Raw genomic sequence first — 24,087 nt, 5'->3', positions numbered from 1 at the left:
CCGATGGGGCCCCCTCCTTCCGTCACCATGGCCTCCCTCCCCTCCTCCTCCCCCGCCCCCCAGGCTTGTGGCCCTGGGGTCAGCATGGCCAGTTTCCTGCTCACGACCTGCTGCGCGCTGGTGAGGGGGACGTGGATGCCACCCCCGTAGGTGGCCCACGAGGCTGCTAGAGCCTTTCCTGCCTTCTGGGCTTGAAGCCCAGGCAGGGAGGTGGAAGATGTCAGGGTCGAGGACAGAGGAGCGTGGTCTCAGCCTTACCTGGTCAAAGAGCTGGTGCTGCGCGAGGTACCCGACGTCCCTCGACTAATCCGCAGAAGAGAAACCGGAAGTGACACAGAAAAAGCCTGGTGAGTCGTAAGGAGCAGCCTCAGGGGCTGCTGTCCCGCTAGCTCCCGGGTCCGGCGCACCCCAGCCGCAGGCCACCAGCTGGCAACAGCCCTCCACTGTGTCCTGTCCCCACTTGGTCCCCTCTTTGCCCCTCGCAGGCTCAGGATCTGGGGCTGCCTCTGTAGGGACTGGCCCCGGGCTCTGTTGCCTTTTCCCCACTGAGGATTTCTTTTATAAATAAAAATGGAATCATATCCTATTATTACTTTGAAATGTTCGCTCCACTTAATGACGACCCCACGAACAGCTGCTCAGGTGAGTCTGTACTTTTTTTTGGCAAACACTTTGCAGGTAGGACGCCTCATTAATTCAACCACCCCAGGTGCTGGGCAGTCAAGTTCCTTAGCCAGTGTTTCCGCGAACAGCCCAATATTCTGGTATTTATATGTCCTCCCCAAAATAGAACAACTGAGTGAAGGACTGTGTGTATTTTAAATTCTAATAGCTTCTGCCCACTTATTTTCCCCAAATTAACCACCGACTGTCTTCCCAGCCCAACTGAGTAGCCATTTCCTACCTCCCAGCCCGCACTCCTAGGAGACGAGCATTTTGTGAACATTTCCACCATGAGACGGATGGAAAGATCGCTGCCTTACAAACCGGGCTCCACAAGGCTTCAGGCCCTCTCGGGGGGTGGTGTGGGCTCTGGCAGGGTCACTGGGGGCTGGAGCCCACGGGAGGCTGGCCCCGCTCCCCCCAGCCACAGCCAGAGCGCAGCCGGCCCAGGTCTCATGGGCTCGGAGGCTCACACCATGTGAGGCCCCACTCTAGAATCCCTCGAGACTCTGTGTTTCCAGCCCTCTCCCTCACTCCCTTCTCTTCCTGACGACTCCATAAGTCACAACAAAGCCAGACCCAGGCCTCCCAGGTGGGCAGGGCCCATCTGTGGGATCTCTGCTCTCACGGAGATTCTGGCCCAAAGATGAGGTCAGGTTAGCCTGGCACCAACCACGCTGCGCTCAGAGCTTTCTGTGTTACTCTTCCGTGTTTCAGACCGTCAGCCAACGTGGCCACCCCCGGGGACCCTTGCACTGCAGCGGACCCATGATGAAACTGAATCTGAACTCTCCAGGGGCTGGGGCTGAGGCTGCCTCGAGTGTGGGTTGCGGGAAGTGTGGGGAACAGTCGCAGACCGTGGATTTGGAATTCCCCGACCTCGGGAAGGACTCTGCTCTCTGGGCCAGGAGGGGCGGCCACGACTGCGGAGGCTAGGTGGACATCCAGGTCTGTGTGCCGTGTGTGGGCTTCCCCCCCAAGCCCAGAAGAACGGTTCGGGAGCTCCAGGGCACAAGGGCTATGTTCCCAGCCACCCGGGCCTCAGGAAGGGGAGGCCAGCCCCGGCCCTCACTGCGACCAATGTGATACGATAACACAATAGACCTGCTTTTGGAAACCGTCTGGCAGTTCCTCAAAATGGTCACAGAGTCACCGTGTGACTCAGCGATTCCATATCTGGTATACACCCGAGAGGAACAAAAACAGACGTCTGCACAGAAACTGGACGGGAACGTGTCCAGTGGCGATCTTCACACCAGCCAATGTAGGCCACCTGAACGGCCATCAGCTGGCGATAAAGTGTGGTGTGTCCACAGCCCGGGACAGCCACAGTAGGGAACCCTAAGAGTGCGGAGCTGACAGCAGCCAGACACAGAAGGCCACATGCTGTCCAAGTCCGCTTCTACGCCAAGTCTAGAATTGGGAAATCCACGGAAACATAAAGCAGGTTAGCGGTTGTCCGCGGGTGGGGGGAGGGCGGAAGAGGAAGTGACGCTCATGGCTACACCGTTTCTTGGGGGAGTGATGAGAATGTTCTGGAATTGGTGGTGATGGTTGCAAAATCTTACAAAGACAATTAAAAAAAAAAAAAACAAACACCACTGAATTGTACCGGGGGAAAAAAAAAAGGAGCTGAAATGAGTCAGCGTCCAGCTCTGGGCCCCCCACCAGCCCCTCCAAATCCTCGGACTGCAGCACCGGGACATCTGGGAAGCGCTGAGGCGAGGAGGCACGACGACATACCTCATCCCGGATGTATTTGCTGATGAACTCGTTGACCGTCATGAGAGTCTGCGACCATTCTTCATCTGTGTACCTGGAACCGACTTCCACTGGGACAGTTCGACAGCCGGCAATTTCCTGGATATACTCTAGACTAGGAGACAGATACGTGTGGCTTTGCCTAAGACCTGCTGGGCACTCGGCCATGCTGGCCTCCTCTGGTGTCCACCCTACAGGGAAAGACTGCTGTGACCCCTTCTTCATGGAGGCTGGTTTGCCGAGGCTCTGACGGGGCGGTTCTACTGCCCTGCTGGCCGACAGCCTCCCAGTTCTCTCTCTGCTTCCCTGGTCTCTGAACAGAGAAAGCTCTGAGCAAACAGCAGACAGCATGACGGGGGTGCTGGCGTCTGAGCTGAAGGGGGCCTGGCCTGCCCATCACTGGCCGGGGACCTCCAGGAAGTTATTTATTCACCACGCTTGTAAGCCGGGGTGATAACTGTACCTGTCCCACTCGATGGGAACTGGGGAGGACAGAGAGAAAACACGGCACGCGCCGACCAGGTGGCAGGTCCATAGTAAAACTCATCATGAACATTTGCAGCCACAACTCTTCACACAGCCTTGGTGGGAACTACTCCCTCCAAACCCCACGGGAGACCACGGACCCGATCCCCCACTCTCAGAAACCCCTGCTCCTTCTCGCAGCTGCGGCACGTCGGCCACTGCCCAGTGGACGGTCGGGACATGCGTGCGAGGCTGCATGTCCTTGGGACGCAGGGAGGTACCCAGGAGTGGGGGCTGCAGACGTGCAGAGCCACTCACCTCCACTTGGTCATGCACGGCCACTGGTCCACCACACCTTCCAGGATCACAGGCCTCCCGGGAGCCAGAAACTGCTTCCTGAAATGCTGGAGGGACGGACAGCGAAGCCGGGGGACCGGTCTCTCTGATGCCACATCTGGAACTGGAACACCGTCGTTCCTCGCTTTCTGTTTAAAATCCAAACACAGTGGAAACAAGCGCGGAGAAGTTAACGCTACAGGCGCTGGACATCCACGTCCCCAGCGGGATAGCTTCCCTGTCACTGATGACGGCAGCACCAGGGGCACGCGCTGTCCCTGCGCCGCCTCCTGCTCATTCTGGCAACACCCAGACTTTTCTCTTTACCAGCTCAAGTGTCCGTTCGATCAGAAAAGGAACGCACGGCTTTCACCGAAACTCCGCGAGAGGAAAAGTCACCATCCCAAACGCCGTCTGGTGTCCGAGGACTCTTTCCCGTGACCACGTGCTCCTGGCCCAGGTTCCACTGCCCTGGCAGGGACACGCGGGGACGAGCAGCCCAGCTAAAGCAGGTCTCCGTCCCGGCGAGCCAGTGGGAGTAGCTGCACCTGAACTGCCTCAGCCGCCAGCCGGCTGGATGCCCTGAGCAAGTCACTCTCTCCAGCCTCAGTTTCCTCATCTGTCATGTTACTCAGAGAGGAGACCCCCCCCCCAGGCAGAGTGCCCAGGATCACCCCGCAGGCCGGGTGCAAGGCCAACCAACCGTTGGCCTGGTTCTCAGCCTGTACCCCCTCACTTTGGTTGTCACACCTGCCCTTGTCAGTGTGAGCGACACTGCCTGCCCTCCTTTCTCACCACGTGAGACAAGACGCTCGTCGACAGCCTCCTAGAACCCGGGCTCCAGGAGAAGGGGCCCTTCTGGAGCGTACCGTCCCCCTCAGCTGCACATACTGCCCAACGCTGCCCACGCCATGAGCACCACCTTGGGGATGGGGCCCACCTCCATGCTCCCCTGGGACAGACTTGGCATGGGAAAGGGAAGGGCAGACCCTAGGTCCGAGGGCACAGGCAGGTCTGCCCTGCCCCTGGAAAGGTCAACCGACACACCATGCCCATGGCCCCCTGGCGTCCTCAGCAGCACCGGGTATCACAGAAAACCTCCCCTGAGGATTTCATAGCCAAAACTGGCTGTCTCCCTGTTCTTGCCTTTTTTTTTCTTTTTAACCCACAGGTGAGATGGACTGTGTTCCCACACGCCTGCATCACAGACCTATTTCCTCCTGGCGAACACACATGCCCAAAGGTTAGGGCTGCACCCAGCGCCGGGGCCTGAATGCTGTCTGCCACCGCCCTCAGCTCTGCGCCGTGTTCCTCGCGCCCCCGAATACCAGGAACCACCCACGCCAGGCCGTCACGGGCGGGACCGACGAGCCACGGAGCCCGGAGGCAGCTGGAGGCAGCACCGAGAGCGAGGCAGCCCGGAAAGTGGGTGGTGCTTCAGCGAGCTGACCGAGAACAGTCTGGAAGGTGTGGGCTACCGCTGCCTGCAGGCGGGCCCACACGAGCCCTCTGAGCTGCTGCTCTCGGGGACCGCAGGGCTTCCGCTCCGTCTCTCCTGAAATGGCACTGCTTTTGCAGAACGCGGTGGGGAAAACCGAGAAAGCAGACCAAGCCGTTCCATTTCTAAATCCACAGAGATGCTCTTTCCCGCCAGAGGTCGGCATGCTGCCAGGCCTCGGCCCTGGGGACAGCAGACTCCTCCCTTCTAGAAAAAAGCGGGCTGTGGAGGCGCATGAGGTGTGGTAGGCAACACCCCCACCCAGATACCTTTGTGCCGGGCTGCTGCCGGGCTGGGCCGGGCCGCTTTCCTGAGGGGAGGTGCGCCTGGAGGACGGCAGCGACTTTAATGAGGATGTCCCCATGGATGGCCGCCCCCATCAGCAGGCCCATGTCACAGACTTTGAGGGCCTCTGCCACCGCGGGGGCGTTCCCGGGCTCATCGCACAGACACACAGCCTTCAGCAGGCAGCCGAAGGCGTAGACGCGGCGCCAGTCCTTGTGGACGTCCCGCCACGGGCCCGTGTTGAGCTTCTCCCAGGAGTAGTCCAGGATGGCCTCGCTGGCCTGCAGACACTCGCTCCGGCGGCCCCCGCAGAACTGCTCAGCGGCCTCCTGCAGTAGCCGCGCCGCGCCCAGCTCCACCTTCTCCCCGAGCTCCGGCACCAGCTCCTCTTTCGTGGGGGGCAGGAGCGCCCAGAGGGCTTCCCGGAGAGCGCCGGCTCCTGCCAGGGGCTCTCGGTTGTCTTCAGCCATGGGGCCCCTCTGCCGGCCTAGCCTGATGAAGGTGGTGGGGGAAGAAAGAACAATTAGGGCAAAACACCAAATTGCACACCTAAATACGTACGTTTGTAGGTTTTCATAAAATCACACTGGGGTGGGGGGAAGCTTGATCTGTGATGACATCCAGTGGCCAAGACGTCAACCACTGAGAGTTTAAAAATATATATTAAAACGCAACCCACTGAAGGGGAGAAGATATTTGCAAATGACATACCCGAGAAAGGGTTAGTATCCAAAATATATAAGGAACCGACACAACTCAACACTCAAAAAACAAATAATCCAACTACAAAATGGGCAGAAGACACGAACAGTCATTTCCCCAAAAGACATCCAGACGGCCAGCAGACACATAGAAAGATGCTCCATAGCCCGCCTCATCGGGGGAAGGCAAATCGAAACCACAGTGAGATTTCACCTCCAACCGTGAGAACGGTTAAAATCAACAACACAAGAAACAAGTGCAGGCGAGGATGAGGAGAAAGAGGAACCGTCTTCCAGTCCCATGTTGGTGGGAATGCAAACTGGTACAGCCACCATGGAAAAGAATATGGAGGTTCCTCCAAAAATTAAAAATGGAACTACCCTACCACCCAGCAACCGCATTCCTGGGTATCTGCCCCCCAAAATACAAAAAACACTAATTCAAAGGGATACGTGTACCCTGGGGTTACTGCAGCATTTTTATAACAGGCAAACTATGGAAGCAGCCCACGTGTCCACTGATAGATGAACGGATGAAGAACATGTGATGTGATGTGTGTGTGTGTGTTCGAATATTATTCAACCATAAAAATTGAGATCTTGCCATTTGCAATGACTGGCGGGAGCTTTGGCCAAGGGAAATCAGTCAGAGAAAGACAATTATCATATGATCTCACTCCTGTGATATTTAAGAAACAAAGCAAACGAGCCGAGAGAGAGAGGAGAGAAGCCAAGAAACTCTTGACTCTCTTGACTCTGGACTCTTAACTCTAGAGAACTGATGGTTCCCAGAGGGAGGGATGGGTGAAACAGCGGATGGGGATTGAGTAGTGCACGTATCGTGATGAAAAAATAAATTAATAATAATTAAATTAAAATGGGATAAAAGGGGCGCCTGGGTGGCTCAGTGGGTTAAGACTCTGCCTTCAGCTCAGGTCATGGTCTCAGGGTCCTGGGCTCGAGCCCCGCATCGGGCTCTCTGCTCAGCGGGGAGCCTGACGTCCTCCTCTCTCTCTGCCTACTTGTGATCTCTCTGTCAAAAAAAAAAAAAAAAATCTTAAAATAAATAAACAGGATAAAAAAATAAAAGTAAAAAATTATCTAAAGTTATTTTCCAAAGACAGAGAGACCACACAGACTTCTTCCCTTCTAGGTTCCCACACGTGTCCTTTGTGACGGCATCACATGTGTCGTGATTCTACAGCAGCCTTCTTGGCTGGGCGTAAACTCTACGGGCATGGCCCTCATCTGTCTGGGGTCACGGCTACATTGTGGACCTGGCACAGGACCAGGCTTGCCGTGGGTGCCAGATAAATGTTTGCTCAGAGAGGATCACATACTGTCCTTGTCTGGAATGCCTCTGACACCCCGCCTCTCTGGCAAACTCCCATCCGACTTTTAAGGTCCACCCTCAACGACCCCGTATGGGAAGCCCGCCAGCACTCTCTGACAGCATTTTGTGCTGGAACAGCTCTTGACTTTCTTTAACCATGCTTCTCCCAAATGGATTCTGGATACCAGCCTACATGGCTGTCTCTCCCGTGCTAGCTGGGGCTTCTCCAGGGCAGGAACAGGTCTCATTTCCCTGAGTCTGGCTCCCAGCAGGGACTCAGTGAAGACTCCCAAAGGAACGAGGTCTCAACTTCTCAGGAAGAGACGTGGAAATACATAAAACCCACAGAGAAAGGAAAAATATCACAGTTGGAGCTTTCGGTGGCATTATATACAGACAGCAGGCCAGCCCTAATGAGGCCAGCCCTAACGAGGAGGTGGTCCCGGATTCCTAACTGCTCGCAATCCCTTTTTCACCTGCGCTACGACACACTAGGTAAGGCTAACAGCCGTCACATCCCCGTCTCCGTGGATGCCAAGAAACAGGGACCATTGTACTTTTTGCAGAGACTGCACTACACTGGAGCTCAATATTCTTTCTGTAGAAGGCCAGAGAGTCCCCCTTTCAGGCCTGGCAGGCGGGACAGTCACCATGTCACTGCCCTGCCCATGCAGCGTGTACAGTAGGTAAACGGACGGGCATGGTCGCGTTCAAATAAAACTTTATTTACAAAGACATCCTTGCTTCAAGCTCGCCAGAATCCAGTCCTCGTTCCTCCTGGGCACACAGACGACATCTCCAGGTCTCCCTCACAATGAGATGGGACCATGCCACCAAGTGGTAGCGAGCGTGAATGTCAGTGACAGAGCCACTCCCAGGTCTGGCCCGCACACACCTCCTGGAGCGTTCTCCATGCTTTCCCTACCCACCGGCTGGAAGGGAAGGACTCTGAGGCCCAGGGGGATGACAGAGCCTCAGGAGCCACCCAACCAGGCATATGGACCCATGCTGGAATGCCTCTTCAGCCAAAAATGACTTGCATTGTGATCAACTAGAGTGGAGACAGTTGGCACTTTGTTGTCTCCCACTGGCTGTTTCTGGACCAGACTGTTCTTGCTAGGGCCCGTTTGTCACAGATTGTCCCCGATTCCTAGATCACACAGCCACTTGCCTTCTTATTCTTTTCCAAGGGCAGCTTTCCAGCCTTCCATTCGTTCTGTGGTCCCACTGGGGCCCTCCGAGAAACGTCTTCTTCCTTATGGCAGCCCGGGTTGGCCTCTTTGGTTAACAAAGAACCCTAGTTGGCCCACAGAAGGCACGTCACCCAGCATCTCCTGGTGGGTGGTGGAGGCCAGAAAGAAAACTTGCCTGTGACGAAACTGTATTAGGTGCCTCCTACCCAGTGACGGGGAGAGAGCCACAGCTCCCTGGTGGTCCTTGCCTCCTGTTACTGTCGCTCTTCTCCAACTCCCTCCTCCTGAGCACAGGCAGGACCTACCACTGGGTAAACAGAATAATGGCCTTTGCAAATGCCATCAGGAACAGGGACGTTGAGATGGGAAGATCATCCTGGATGATGTGGTTGGGCCCAACCTAATACAGGAGCTCTTAGAAGAATCTTTCCTGGCTAAAGTCTGAGTAAGAGGGAGAGGTGACTGCAGAAGGGTCAGAGAGACACAGTGTTGCTGGCTTTGAAGATGGGGCGGAGTGTCACTAACTGAGGGGTGTGGAAGCCTCTAGAAGCTGGACAAGGTAAGGAAATGGATTCTCCCCTGGAGCTTCCCAAAAAGGAATACTGCCCTGTCGAGACCTTGATTTTAGCCCTGTCAGTCCCATGTTGAACCTCTAACCCAGAGAACCGTAAGCCACCAAGTCTGAAGTAATTTGTCGTGGCAGCAAGAGAAAACCATCACGACTTGCTTCTAACCAGCAGGTGTGCAAGTTTGATATGTGTGGCTCTTTTTTTTCCTTCTGGCCTAAGATGGCAAAGGTGATGGGATGCCCGTTGCTCAGGATACACGAGACGGTAACTTCTGCGACTAGCAGACTCCCTGCTGCCTTCCGGGCTTGTGTGTGTTGGTGACGCAAGCGGCCATGTTGGAGATCCACATGGCAAACAGACGATGGGGCTGAGCCAACAGCAAGCTAGGAAGCGAGGCCCTCGGAACTGAATTGTTCTGACAACCACAGGGGTTTAGATCCTTGCCCAGCTGAACCGATAAGGATGTTGTCCTGACCGACACCATAATCGGAGCCTTTTGAGATCCTGATGCAGAGGACCCATCTACGACACACCAGACTCTTGACCCAAAGACACTGATAAATACACATTGTTTTAAGCAACTCAGTTTATGGTGATTTGTTATACAGCAGTAAATAACTAATAAACACCCCGGTCCGGATTTCCCTGACACACTGGGACTCAACTGTAACTCACACAACAGAACGGAAGGAAAACACATGGCTTCCTTTAGTGCCAATGTGTATGACAGGGAAGTGAAGAGGGACAGCCCCAACCCTATCTCTGGGCTCCAAGTTAGCTCATTTCTCCCCAGCTCATGAGTAACAGCAGGTAGAATACGGACAGTCCTGTGTGATAATCTCACCAAATCTCACACTGGCCCCATGATGCTGAGAACATACAAAGTATTGGCTATAAGCCCCGTATGCCCCAGGCACTTCTTAATTCTTTTTTTTTTTTTTGGCACTTCTTAATTCTTACAGAAACTCGAAGACAGTATCATCATCCCCATTTCACTGCTAAGGAAGCTAAAGCAGAGAAGTTGAATGACTTAACCAAAGCACTTGGCTGGGAAGAGGGCATGCAGAGATTTAAAACTGAGGCTGTCTGGTCACCCCTTCCATGGTCTTCCAGGTGAAGGAGAGTTATCTCCAGCCAGACCTAGATGAAGCCGGGAGTCCAGGTCGCTTGTCAAGAAAAATCGGTAAAGGAGAAATTATTAATCCCACTTAACGGATGAGAAAATCCCATCACTTCACGGAGGGAAACGACCCATCTTTCTTGTGTGTCATTATGTTTTAAGTACCTCTTTCCAGACATGTCCTCAAGTTACAGCAATAACGTAAGGGTTGTTCTCAGGCCTGCTGTCTATTGCACAGTTCGCCCAGCTTTCCTCTCCCTCTGCTTTGATCTGTACCTCCCACAGCTGTCAGGTGGTTATGGAAGCATGCGATCATTCTCCCCACAACCCCACCCTTCTTTTGCTGATGAAGAAACTAAAGTTCAGGGAAAATGAAGTGACTTTCCTACATGCTGTGTCAATGCTCCATGTTTTATGTACATCATCTAATATATTCCTCCTAATCCCATGATGTGTGGTTTTACAGATACGAACAAAGATTTGGGACATTGGGGCGCCTGGGTGGCTCAGTGGGTTAAAGCCTCTGCCTTCGGCTCAGGTCATGATCCCAGAGTCCTGGGATCGAGCCCCACATCAGGCCCTCTGCTCAGTAGGGAGCCTGTTTCTTCCTCTCTCTCTGCCTGCCTCTCTGCCTACTCATGATCTCTGTCAAATAAATAAATAAAATCTTTAAAAAAAAAAAAAAAGATTATCCACCATGACCAGATGGGATTTATCCGTAGGATGCAAGGATGGTTCAACATTCGCAAATCAATCAATGTGATAGAACAAATCAATAAGAGAAGAGAGAAGAACCACATGGTCCTCTCAATTGATGCAGAAAAAGCATTTGACAAAATCCAGCATCCGTTCCTGATTAAAACGCTTCAAAGTATAGGGATAGAGGGAACATTCCTCAGCTTCATATACTCCATCTGTGAAAAACCCACAGCAAGTATCATCCTCAATGGGGAAAAGCTGACAGCTTCCCTTTGAGATCAGGAATAAGACAAGGATGCCCACTCTCACCACTCTTGTTCAACATAGTATTAGAAGTCCTAACAACAGCAATCACACAACAAAAAAAATAAAAGTATTCAGACTGGCAAAGAAGAAGTCAAACTCTCTCTTTGCAGATGACATGATACTTTATATGGAACCCAAAAAACTCCACCCCCAAACTACTAGAACTCATACAGCAATTCAGTAACATGGCAAGATACAAAATCAACATACAGAAGTCAGTTGCTTTCTTATACACTAACAATGAAAATACAGAAGGGGAAATTAGAGAATCGATTCCATTTACTACCATTTACTACCATTCCATTGGTAGCACCAAGAACCATAAGATAATTGGGAATAAACCTAACCAAAGACATAAAGGATCTGTACTCGAGGAACTACAAAACACTCATGAAAGAAACTGAAGAAGACACAAAAAGATGGAAAAGCATTCTATGTTCATGGATTGGAAGAATAAATTGTAAAATGTCTATATTGCCTAGGGCAATCTATACTTTCAATGCCATCCTGATCAAAATTCCACTGGCATTTTTCAAAGTGCTGGAACAATCCTAAAATTTGTATGGAACCAGAAGAGACCCCGAATTGCTAAGGAAATGTTGAAAAAGAAAAACAAAGTTGGAGGCATCACGTTGCCTGACTTCAAGCTTTACTACAAAGCTGTGATCACCAAGACAGCACGGTACTGGCACAAAAACAGACACATAGACCAGTGGAACAGAGTAGAGAGCCCAGAGATGGACCCTCAACTCTATGGTCAAATTATCTTCGACAAAGCAGGAAAAAATGTCCGGTGGAAGAAAGGCAGTCTCTTCAATAAATGGTGTTGGGAAAATTGGACAGCTATGTGTAGAAGAATGAAACTTGACCATTCTCTTACACCATACACAAAGATAAACTCGAAATGGATAAAAGACCTCAACGTGAGACAGGAATCTATCAAAATCCTAGAGGAGAACATAGGCAGTAACCTCTTTGACATCAGCCACAGCAACTTCTTTCAAGATAGGTCTCCAAAGGCAAAGGAAACAAAAGATAAAATGAACTTTTGGGACTTCATCAAGACAAAAAGCTTCTGCACAGCAAAGGAGACAGTCAACAAAACAAAGAGACAACCCACGGAATGGGAGAAGATATTTGCAAATGACAGTACAGACAAAGGGCTGATATCCAAGATCTATAAAGAACTCCTCAAACTCAATATCAAAACAACAGATAATCATGTAAAAAAATGGTCAGAAGACATGAACAGACACTTCTCCAAAGACATACAAATGGCTAACAGACACATGAAAAAATGTTCATCATCACTAGCCATCAGAGAGATTCAAACCAAAACCACATTGAGATACCACCTTACACCAGTTAGAATGGCCAAAATTAACAAGACAGTAAACAACAGTGTTGGAGAGGATGTGGAGAAAGGGGAACCCTCTTACACGGTTGGTGGGAATGCAAGTTGGTGCAGCCACTTTGGAAAACAGTGTGGAGATTCCTTAAGAAACTAAAAGTAGAGCTACTCTATGACCCTGCAATTGCACAACTGGGTATTTACCCCAAAGATACAGAGATAGGGAAAAGAAGGGCCATCTGTACCCCAGTGTTCACAGCAGCAATGGCCACAGTCACCAAACTGTGAAAAGAGCCAAGATGCCCTTCAACAGACGAACGGATAAAGAAGATATGGTCCATATATACAATGGAGTATTATGCCTCCATCAGAAAAGATGAACACCCAACATTTGTATCAACATGGACGGGGCTGGAGGAGATTATGCTGAGTGTAGGAAGTGAAGAAGAGAAAGTCAGTTATATTGTTTTACTTATTTGTGAGCATAAGGAATAACATGGAGGACATTAGGAGAAGGAAGGGAAAACTGAATTGGGGGAAATCAGAGGGAGACGAACCATGAGAGACTGTGGACTCTGAGAAACAAACTGAGGGTTTTTGGAGGGGAGGAGGAGAGGGAGTTAGGAGGGCCCGTACTGCGTGGAGCACTGGGTGTGGTGCATAGACAATGAATCCTGGAACACGAATAAAATTTTAAAATAAATCTTAAAATTACTTAAAAATCTTAGAAAATAAAAAACAAACAAAAAAACCAAAACCCAGTAGCCTCCCAGAAGACCGTCTGTTGGCAGCATGAAGCAGCGATGCACGGGGAGGGAGCAGGCTGGTCGTTATCTGAGTAATCTTGCAGCAATCTTGATCTTACAGCTTCTCAGAACCTTTGCCTTTTATTTTTTTTTTAATTTTTTAAAAAAGACTTTATTTATTTGAAAGAGAGACAGAGCGAGAGAGGGAACACAAGCAGGGGAGAGGGAGAGGAAGAAGCAGGCCTCCCGCCAAGCAGGGAGCGAGACATGGGCTGGATCCCAGGACCCTGGGATCAGGCCATGAGCTGAAGGCAGAGGCCCAAAGACTGAGCCGCCCAGGTGCCCCCAACCTTTGCCTTTTAAACAGTTGCCATAGCAAACAGCCTCTGGGGGAGGGGCCATGCAGTAGGTACTACATGGAACAGGCCCTCAAAGAGGACTCATCAAGGGTTTCAGAAAGCGGCTTCCTTACACATCAGGCCCTCGTCTGGGGACCAGGTGAAACCCAAGCTTTGTGTTAGTTTTACAAACCAATCTACTTCCCCGGTGTCTTCGGAAAACCAGGAACCAGGATATGTTCTACCAACGAACCCTCCCATTAGCTCCCATTACCACGTGAAGTGGCGTCACAGGAGAAGCGGGCCTGCGCTGGTTGGGGCCAAGCACCTTCTTGCTGTCTGAAACCAACAGAGCAGGTGGCCTCACGTGGGCTGTAGGCAGTGGCCTGCACACAATCAGCCATTCGCTCTGGCCCTCCACTGAAGGCGAAGGTCTGTTACAGGCTACATGAAACTCCTTTCTAAGTGGCCTCAAGTCCTGGCTTTACAAATCAGCCCGCTAGCATCCCCCATGTAGTGGTCTGACCAAAAAAAAAAAAAGGGCTTTTTGGTTTTTATATTCATCAGCTAGAGTCGCCTTATGACCTGGCTTTATTGACTGGCTTCCCAGAGTTCCTCACTGAATTGCCTTTTATAAAAGGTTATACTCAACAGCTTTCCAGAGGAGGGAGTCAAAAATAAATGGTGTGAAAGTCTTTCAGAGAGCGGTGCTGTAGACTGGTTTTCCAATCGGCCTCCCGGGATTCCACATAAAATCAAAAGGCATAAGCAGAGATGGAAGAAACAGCCTTCTGGAGGTCAGTGATGGGAGGGTTAACTATAGAATATTTCTAACAAACCACGATGCTATATATAAGACCCTGTCCCCCCCACCTTTGGGGGGGGGGCTTGGTATACATTTTTCTCTTGTAGAATTTTGTATTCTTAGCATTTTCTCCAATGTTGTTTTTCATTGCTTGGAACTCTCATTTGTGCGAGCAAGAATTTCATTTTACACAAGCTAAGTACCCAGAGTGCTGTTAGTAGCTTTCTTTCATATATATGTAAATTTCAGTATTTCAGTATTTATTATTATCTAAATAGTTAATAGTTGGGACTGGACAAATCAGAAATTAGGGTTATTCCAGGCCAACTGAGACCTATGGTCACCCTAATCATGAAAAAGCCTGAGGGGCCCTATATCACCACATTAAAGTCAGTCTCCTAGAACTCCACCACAGTATCAGCCTAGAGACCTTTTGTTGGTCACAGAAGCCTTTTTTTTTTTGGAAGGAAGTGAAGGTGCAGGTTGTCAGGTCAAGTGCTCCTGTGCCCTGACTTTAAAAAAAAACAAAATTTTTAAAAATTTATTTATTTGACAAGGAAAGAGACACAAGCAGGAGGAGTGGGAGAGGGAGAAGCAGGCTGCCCGCCGAGCAGAGAGCCTGACGTGGGGCTCGATCCCAGGACCCTGGGATCATGACCTGAGCCGAAGGCAGACACTCAATGACTGAGCCACCCAGGCTCCCTGCCCTGACTTTTTTTTTTTTTAAAGATTTTATTTATTCATTTTACAGACAGAGATCACAAGTAGGCAGAGAGGCAGGCAGAGAGAGAGAGAAGGAAGCGGCTCCCCGCTGAGCAGAGAGCCCGATGCGGGGCTCGATCCCAGGACCCTGGGACCATGACCTGAGCCGAAGGCAGCGGCTTTAACCCACTGAGCCACCCAGGCGCCCCTGCCCTGACTTTTTAAACTGACCTTTCAGAGCACCAATGTACTAGCGTTGTGAAAGGGGACAGCTTTCAGGGGAAGGTAAGGTACAGACTGCATAGAACAGCTTCTCAGTGGACTGTGTCTTGGCATCAACAGGGCCTTTTTATTGATGCACAAAAGGCTAATCTTGGCATGGGGCTCCCATAAAGGCTATAGGAACTAACATCTCTGAGTGGCTTCGATCTGGGCTTTGGAAATCAACCTAATGCTGACCTCAAGAAAAGCTTCCTATTGGTGGTATTAAACACAAAGGAGGGGCACCTGTGTGGCTCAGTTGTTAAGCATCTGCCTTCGGCTCAGGTGGTCCTGGGATGGAGCCCTGCATCGGGCTCACTGCTCCACAGGAAGCCTGCTTCTCCCTCTCCCACTCCCCCTGCTTGTGTTCCCTCTCTCACTGTGTCTCCGTCAAATAAATGAATAAAATCTTTAAACACACACAGAGGAGCCAAGGATAGACTATATAAGAGAGCCTGCACAGACTATAGTCCTGACTTCCTAAATTCACCACCCACACAGAGCACATTATGGAAGTAAACTAGTCTTTCCTTAGTGAACAGCCCAAGTGGGTTCTGGGGGTTACAAAAGAAAGCCTGCTAGGAAGCCACCATAGTCACCCTAGAATTCTCTTATCTTTAAAAACCTAACGCAGCTCCCAGGATAGTCTTTAAATTGGTTGGATGAAACAGTTTAAGAATCTCACTGGGAAGGGCGCCTGGGTGGCTTAGTGGGTTGGGCCGCTGCCTTCGGCTCGGGTCATGATCTCGGAGTTCTGGGATCGAGTCCCGCATCGGGCTCTCTGCTCGGCGGGGAGCCTGCTTCCTCCTGTCTCTCTGCCTGCCTCTCTGCCTACTTGTGTTCTCTCTCTCTCTGTCAAATAAATAAATAAAATCTTAAAAAAAAAAAAAAAAAAGAATCTCACTGGGAAGGGCGCCTGGGTGGCTCAGTGGGTTAAGCCTCTGCCTTCAGCTCAGGTCATGATCTCAGGGTCCTGGGATAGAGCCCGCATCCGGCTTTCTGCTCAGCGGGGAGCCTGCTTCCCCCTCTCTCTTTCTGCCTGACTCTGCCTACTCCTGATCTATCAAATAAATAAAATCTTAAAAGTAAAAAAAAAACAAAACAAAAAAGAATCTCACCAGGATTCGCAGAGAGTGTCAGGCGGGCCTTATCAAACTGCTCCACTCCCTGCCCCAAGGGCCCCACAAAGGTCTCAGGCTGCCGCCAAGAGCGGCATGCTGGTCATGAGAAGCCTCCCACGGGTGCCTTCCGGAACAGAACCCTCTAACCAGCTTTCTGGGAACAGTCTGTGCAGTTAGTGTTGAAATCTCTCCAACTTTACTGTGGCACTATTCCACAAAAGTTGTGCAAAAAAACAAGAGCTTTCTAAGGAGCTTCATAAAACTTTCCAAGGAGGTTTGGAAATATCTGGAAAGCTTTATTCACCCGCGCAAGAGTACGTCTGGCATCCTACACGCCACGCTGTCTCGGGTTTGGGCCGTTGGCGGGGCCCCAACACCTGCCTACCTGCCGACCTTGGGCCTGCTGAGCACGGTGACTTACCTCTGCGGGATCCTAACGCGGGGGGGGCAGAAGGCAACACCCATGCTCAGCGTTAGCCTCTATTCAACGAGAAATCCCTGTCCATCACGTACCCCACACCAACGATCCACCCGAGGCTTCACACCCCTTCCCTTCCCGGGACTTCACTGCTAGCGGCCCACATTCGGTTTGCAGCCGCCCCCGCTGCAGGCCGGTGACAAAGGCAGATTCGGTCCGAAAGCAACAGCAGGAAGATACCTGCGGCTACCGTCACGGAAGAAACACAAACTCGCGCAGGCGCGCTAGGTTTGCACCAATGGGAGGTGGGGGCAGAGAACTGCGCAGGCCCACACCACCTACTGAGGCTTTACGCATGCGCAAAAACGAAATTACAGGCGTAAAACGAGCGGGGTTGTACCCTACACCCAGCAGGGCACGAAGGCGTTCTCAGGCCGCTTGCGCTTTTTTTTTTTTTTTTTTTCACCGCCCAGCTCACACCCGTCTTGCTACTTTGGAGAGCTGCCACGGGTCTTTCCAAAGCGCACGCGCCAGGCCGTCTGTATCTGTCTCTCGTAGGGCCGCCACGGGCTTTCCAAGGCGCACGCGCGAGGCTGTCTCTCTCTGTCTCTCTCTCTCTCTTTCCCTTTCCTCCCCACCCCCGCCCCGGTTTTCCACACAGCGCCTGCGCGGTCCTCTCCGGTTCTACAGAGCCGGAGCCGCCCGTCCTCTGGAGTTGCTCAAGCTCACCCGTTCCGAGTGTGGGTGGTGTCCCGTCGCCCAGAGGCTGGCGACGACCTGATCCGTTTCGTCGGAACACACCGGCCTTCTCCTTCGGGTAGTCAGACTTGCCGACGTATCGATCACTCAGTGCTCAGCTTATCAGCTCGGGGCGCTAGCCGAGCGCCGAGTGATCGATGCCGCGGCTCCGCCCCGTCCTGTTTAGGGGGTGGTGACCAGCCTGGTGGAGGCTTGTTCCTCGGTTTCTCCTCCCACCTGGGGGACACCTGCGACTTCCTCAGCTCTGATAACTAAGTGGGCTAGTCAGCGTCGCATGCACCATTTCATCTGAACCGTACTGTTATGATGATTCTCTTTCCTGGTTTACAGAGAGGTCAACAAATGCCCACCGAAATAAAGTGGCCAAATCCTTGTGTTTTGGGAAAGTCACAGATCCTAATTTTTTTTTAAATTTATTTATTGGACAGACAGAGATCACAAGTAGGCAGAAAGGCAGGCAGAAAGAGAGAGGGGGAAGCAGGCTCCCTACTGAGCAGAGAGCCCAATGTAGGGCTCCATCCCAGTATCCTGAGATCGTGACCTGAGCCAAAGGCAGAGGCTTAACCCACTGAGCCACCCAGGTGCCCCCAGATCCTAAATTTGAACCCCCAAGTGCTGCATCCACTGCCCGTGGGTGTGGGAAGGTGCTAGGTTTCAGTGGGGAGGCCAGAATCTCTCCTGCCAGCGCTGCCCTGACCCCGAGTGGTGTGGGCATCCCTGAGAGGTTTTGGTTTCCAGCACACTGCCTGGGTCTTCCAGGAACTCAGGTCTTTTGAAGCGTTGAGCAGAGGCAGTAGGAAGTTCTGTTCATACTGGGTCTGGAGTCCGAGGAGGAAAGGGAAGGGAATTCATTTCCTGGTACGGAAGAAAAACTCATGACACTTGTCAAAGATGGTAAAGCAGACTACATACCTCAGCAACAGGGCGGGTGTGTGTGTGTGTGTGCTGGTGATAGGGAGAAGTGGGGCACAACTCCAAATATAACAAAGACAAGCGTAGTTTTATAGCCAAGGAGCAGAGTCTAGGTCAGTGGGTAGGACATTGCTAAGAGGAAGCACCAGGGTTAAGGGGAATTCTGCTAAACCGACTGCACAGGCCAGAGTGGTAAGGTGTCAAGGGTAGAGAATAAGGAATTTGATCAGATATCAGAGGTGGGGGATTTTTGCTGAACTGACCCAAGAAGATTCTTGCTAAAACTGGGATCAACAAGCCAAGGACAGCGCTCAAAGTTCCAGTCAGAAAAAGGATTCAGAAGAGCCTGCTAACGGTTCAAAGAGAGGGTCTTTGTCATTGCTGGCTAGGGATGTGCTGGGCATTTTCTGGGGCCCTGAGACTCCTCAGTATTTTGTGATTATCTTAAGACCCCAATTAGGTGGAGATTAATATGTCTTATAGATGAGGAGACTGGGGCTTGCTCAAGGCCCATTCAGCAGATTGGTGGGTTCCAGGTAGTGTGTTAGTCTTAAAGAAAACAACATGTGAGCTCACCCCTGCCCTGGAAGAGCTCACAGATAAGAGAGATTGACAAATATTTATTGAGCATTTACTACAAACCTGTACTTTCAAAGAGCTTTAAAATATTAAACTCATGGGGTGCCTGGGTGCCTCAGTCGGTTGAGCATCTGACTCTTCCGACTCTTGATTTCTTTCAGCTCAGGTCATGATCTCAGGGTGGTGAGATCCAGCCCCGCATCAGACTTGGCAGTCAGTGCACCGTCTGCCTGAGATCATCTCTCTCCCTCTGCCTCTGTGTCTCCTCCTGTTCTCATGCTCTCTCTCTTTCTCTCTCTCTCTCTCAAATAAATAAAATTAATTTTTAAAATCTGGAAAAAAATACTAAACTCACAGAATATTATCATAATTATCACCCCCTGTTGAGCGGGGACAATGCTGAATTTTGCCAGAGATCTGTGTTCCTAGGAAACAGTGAAGGTTGAAGGAATTCCCCTCTAGAACACACCCTTTTGTGTTCTAGAAAATGACTTGCCGCAAAGAACCCTCTTTTCCATGGGACTTACGGCAAACTCATGGATGCCCCTCCCTGTTTACCTATGGCCAGGCCAGACACAGACCCTCCAAATTCCCATTCTTGGCCTTATAAACTACCGTCCCATTATGCCCCCTTATCATGCCATTTCCTCGTTCTTTTCTGCAGCCTATAAAAGAAAAAAAAAAATCTTTTTGCCCTGAAGATGCTCACAGACTTTATGGTCACATTTTTCTCTCCCCGCTTGCAGTCATGCTCACAAGGAAGTCTGCCCTTACTCCTTCCAGTTTTATTCTTTGTTAGACAGTGGGTGGGCAGAGACAATGGGAGGGTGGACACTGGACCTCTGGGAGCCCAAACAGGCCCTACAGCAAAGGGCCCAAAGAGACGTGAACACAGGACCCTCGGATTCTCTACCACAGTGATCAGGAATGGGGTTCTGGCCCATCCCAGTGAGTAGGGAGCGCGGCACGCCACACAGAGACAAACATCACTTTTGCCAACTTGTGTTTTCAAAACTGGCTTGTTGAGATGAGTTATAAGCACCAATGAAATGTTTTCGTAAAAGAAAAGAACCACAGTCTTTCACCGTGGGGCTTGGCTTCCTGTGTGTCATTGCCAATCCCCACCCCTCCCCCCACCTCCCCTTGTCCTAGGCAGCCTTGGAATTGGCCATCAAGCTGACAGAGCACTTTGAGTGCAGTGGGAAGGCTGGGAACCAACAAAAGGCACCGTTTATGTCTGTGTTTGTGAATTTTCTCCATTTGATCAGCAGCCTGTAATTTAAATATATCCAAGTGTGCTGGGAACATTTGTGGCTTAATTACCAAATTTATTTAAAACACACACAAACAAAACTCTAAGCTGGAAAACAACGTTCAGTTTGTCCACAGAAGAGACGTTTAATTGACTCCAGTTGCTTAAAGGTGGTGTGAAACCTTGCCCCTGCCCCGCCCCTGGTACTGAATCTTCCATTCACTGAAGGACCTAAGGCTGGTCACTTACCCAGCCTTCCTTGGGTGCCTTCATTCTCCTTAAGCATTTCCACCTCAGCAAGAAGCTAGTAGCCTGAAATGGTTTTAAAAGAGTAGGAGGACAAAAGCCAAAGTGTTTTGTTGACCGGATGCCGCTGGAGTGGAAGCAAAAAGTCGCTGATAGGAAGTCAGGCAGCCTGAAACACTTACTACCTCTCTGAGCCTCAGTGTTCGCCTCCATGAAATGGGTATGAGGACCTATATCCCCTGCGGTGGTGAGGTTTGATAGGACAGTTATACATCTCCAGCCTCTATTCCCTAGTCTGTTCTGGAATCCCTATGTTCCAACCTATTAACACAGGTCCCCCTTCCTGTTCTGCACCCACGGGTCCCCTAGGGCAGTGAGGGGTTTCTTGAAACCCAGGCTCTTGGCCACCGCCCCTGGAGTTTTTGCTATAGCAGTTCTGGAGTTAGGCTCAGGATTCTGCATTTTCACTAGCTGTCTGGACAACTCCGAGGCAGATGGTAACTGCATTTTGAGAGAGGCAGCTCAGGGGCTCACAGATGTCTGGATCAGTGTGGAGCAGGTGGTAGAGGGTTCTGGAAGCTGCATAAAGCCGACCTGAGGGAGAGGCCCAGAGCCTCATGGCCAGGTTGGTTCTTTTCTCCTGCTGCTGCACAGACCCTCCTCCACCAGAATTTCTTTGGATTCTCACACCAACCACTGCCCAGGCCACTGCCAGCCCAAAGATCCTGGTCAGGACAGACTTACAAGCATGGCTCCCTTAGAGACCAAACACTACTACCTTCCCTTCCTCCATGGGTCCCAGGAGATTTTTTTTCTCCTAAGCCCTTGAAAGCCAAAGGTCTTTTGTTGGGTTGCTTTGGCTGGATGATAGGACCTGTCCCCCCTCAGTATGTGGCAAGTACTGTGCTCAGTGTTAGAGTGATCGTGACCAGCAGGACGAACATTTTCCTCTTTTTCATTCATCGGTTCATATGTGTTGCAAACATTTATTGAGCACGTATTCCATGCAGACACTGGGCTAAATGCATGTATCAGTTACCCTTTACTGCAAATAATGCTAGGTGTAACAAACGGTCCCCAAACCGAAAAGCTTAAAACATTAAGACTACAGAGCATCTAGGTGGTTTGATTGCAGGCGGTCATCTGTGTCTGGCTCAGTGGGTCTTGGTGCGGCTTGCTTGTGTGTTGCTAGTCTTACTCAAGTGTCTGGTGGTCCATGCTGGGTCAGCCGGGACTAGGGGTCACCCCATCAGACAGCAGGCAAGCCTGGGCTTGGTCCCATGACGGTGGTCCCCACGAAAGGGAAGGGAACTTCATGGCTCTTAAGGCTTGGATGCCTCAGTGGCACAAGGCACTTATCTTGGGCAAATCAAGTCATGTGCTATTGGCCAAAGTCATTCACATGGCGAGTCAGATTCAAGGTGAGTAAGGAAAGAGAATCGGCCACTTGGAGAGAGGAACTCTGAGTTGTTGTGAGTGCCTTGTTTGCGCATGTGTGTAATTTATAAATAGAGTGGAGGAAGGAGACCCAGGTGATGGCAGTTGTATGTAGGATGGGGGGGGGGGTCCCTGTTTTACGCAGCAAAGACTTCTCTGACAAGGTGACCTCTGAGCAGACACCTGCAAGAAGGGAGAGACCAGGTCTTGTGTTCATGTGCTGGAAGAAAGCTTCAAGGCAGAAGAAAGCGTGCAGAGGCTGCGGGGCCGGAGTCCCGGGAGCCAGTGGGGGCGTGGGAACCCTCGAGATCAGAGAGAGAAATGAGGGCCAAATTGTGTGGGGCTGCTCTGGCTGTCATCAGGGTTTCGGCTTTTACTCTGAGTGAAGTAGGGGCTCGTGGAGAATTCGGGAGCCAGGAGTGACATGGTCGGAGGGAGGTTTTTTGCTGCCCACAGGCTGGAGGAAACCCCAGGCAGAAGTGTGAGAAACAGCAGTCACAGAGAGGAGCGTCCCGGCGGGTGAGGCACAGGCAGCCGCAAGCGCGGGTCACAGGTGGAGAAGCATAGGGAGGAGTGTGGCACTTTTTAAAGACAGGCCACAGGCCCTTGGCACTGCTCCCATTGAGAAGTACAGTGTGTGCCTCTCTCGGTGAGTCTGTGGGCTTGGGATTGCTTTGGCTGGTAGAATAGGGCAGGAGGAATGCTATGGAAATGTGGGCCTGGGTCACAGAAAGCAAGGCGCCTTCTGTTTTGTTCACTGGAACCCTCGGGAGCCTGGGGCTGTTGTGTGAGAAGTCTGACCACCCCAAGGCCTAGTGTTTGAGGCATCCCAGCCCAGGCACTGGGCACGGAGGGAACAAGCCTCCGGGAGGTTCTAGCTGTAGCTGTAGGAGCCTTCCCAGCTGAACCCTGGATGTTGCCAAGCAGAGACAAGCTGTCTCCGCCAAGCCATCTCTTACTCCACTAAATAAGGGGAAGATGAGTAGTTCAGATATCTTGCCGTGGGGAGAGGGTGTTCCAGGCAAAGAAAACAGCCCCTCTGCAAGAAGGTTTGTGGGGGGTGGCCGGGGCAGGGCAGGACAGCCCATGGTGGTGACTTACAGCAAAGCTCCCTGAGTGAGGCTGTTTGAACTGGTGGTACCGGGAGGCATGGGGAGGCATGTTCTTCCAACCTGCGGTTGCTGCCTCCGGGTCTTGCCTCCTGCTTGTCCATCTCCAGGCTACTTCTGCAATCCGAACGGACCCAGGATCTTGGAGCCTCTGCTCTTCCTCCTGTGGGAATTTCAGTCCAGGATGAAAGCAGGGGAGGGAGGGACCTTGACACCCTGGCCTGTCCTAAGGGAGAACAGCCTGGGCTCTGCTCCTTACAGATCATTCCAGTCCCATCCGCACTGGACCCTGCTGCAAAGACATCCCAGCCTTGCCAGGACCAGCATAGCCTCGGCCCTGCTGGCCCCCAGCTGTGGGAGCTTTCTGGGAGCTGCTCCCAGCCTGGTGCGTTAATGTTTCTGAGGATGAAGAGGAAGGAAGAGTAGAACAGTCTGTCCTGTCCTCAGGCTTAGCTGATTTTCCATGGGGACTGCAGGACGGTGGGGAGGGGGGACTGTACCACCATCATCACCGCTGGGATTTGGATTAGGATTGTTCTGTTTTTTGTTTTTTGTTTTTAAGATTTTATTTATTTATTTATTTGACAGAGATCACAAGTAGACAGAGAGGCCAGCAGAGAGAGAGGGGGAAGCAGGCTCCCCGCTGAGCAGAGAGCTCAATGTGGGGCTCCATCCCAGGACCCTGGGATCATGACCTGAGCTGAAGGCAGAGGCTTTAACCCACTGAGCCACCCAGGTGCCCCAAGGATTAGGATTGTTTTTGACAATCGAAATAGTTGCCATTCCTTGAGGGTTAGGGCCCTAACCTTGAACTGGGTGATTTATGTATACATTGTCTCATCTTATCTTTGCCTGTGTTCCTGAAGACACTGATACAAAACTAAATTTAAAAGAGGAGACTAACTCAACATCAGTCCCATCAGTGAAAGACAAATCAAAACCTCAATGAGATACCATCTCACACTGGTCAGAAAGGCTAAAATTAACAAGTCAGGAAATGACAGGTGTTGGCGAGGATTCGGAGAAAGGGGAACCCTCCTACACTGTTGGTGGGAACACAAGCTGGTGCAGCCACCCTGGAAAACAGCACGGAGGTTCCTCAAAAAGTTGAAAATAGAGCTA

General features: G+C 51.3%; 2 protein-coding genes across 11 annotated transcripts in view; one reads left to right on the top strand and one right to left on the bottom strand.

Moving 5' to 3' along the window:
- The window catches only part of NSMCE1 (NSE1 homolog, SMC5-SMC6 complex component), a 56,104-nt gene extending 47,396 nt beyond the window's left edge, over positions 1-8,708 (top strand). Inside the window, exons 9-10 of one of the 2 annotated variants that reach the window (XM_047713736.1) lie at positions 108-120; positions 8,694-8,708. The gene's annotated coding sequence lies outside the window, so the exon portion shown is untranslated. The remainder of the gene's footprint in view (positions 1-107; positions 121-8,693) is intronic. The other variant, XM_047713738.1, reaches the window with a different exon arrangement.
- The window catches only part of KDM8 (lysine demethylase 8), a 29,616-nt gene extending 12,099 nt beyond the window's left edge, over positions 1-17,517 (bottom strand). For 4 of the 9 annotated variants that reach the window (XM_047713725.1, XM_047713726.1, XM_047713727.1 and 1 more), the window contains exons 1-5: positions 16,675-16,990; positions 4,993-5,500; positions 3,208-3,374; positions 2,407-2,539; positions 259-303 (exon numbers count right to left, since the gene is read on the bottom strand). In XM_047713725.1, the coding sequence (XP_047569681.1) occupies positions 259-303; positions 2,407-2,539; positions 3,208-3,374; positions 4,993-5,500; positions 16,675-16,718 (897 nt within the window). In that variant the 5' untranslated portion in view covers positions 16,719-16,990. Of the gene's footprint in view, positions 1-258; positions 304-2,406; positions 2,540-3,207; positions 3,375-4,992; positions 5,501-16,674; positions 17,013-17,400 lie in introns of those variants that run through there. The other 5 variants (XM_047713732.1, XM_047713734.1, XM_047713733.1 and 2 more) reach the window with 5 other exon arrangements.
- Between the last annotated feature and the right edge of the window lie 6,570 nt (positions 17,518-24,087).

This window comes from Lutra lutra, chromosome 18 (genome assembly GCF_902655055.1).
Source record: "Lutra lutra chromosome 18, mLutLut1.2, whole genome shotgun sequence".
In the NCBI taxonomy this organism is placed as follows: domain Eukaryota; kingdom Metazoa; phylum Chordata; class Mammalia; order Carnivora; family Mustelidae; genus Lutra; species Lutra lutra.
Note: the sequence above shows the minus strand (reverse complement) of the source record. Positions and strands in the feature narration are given on the sequence as shown.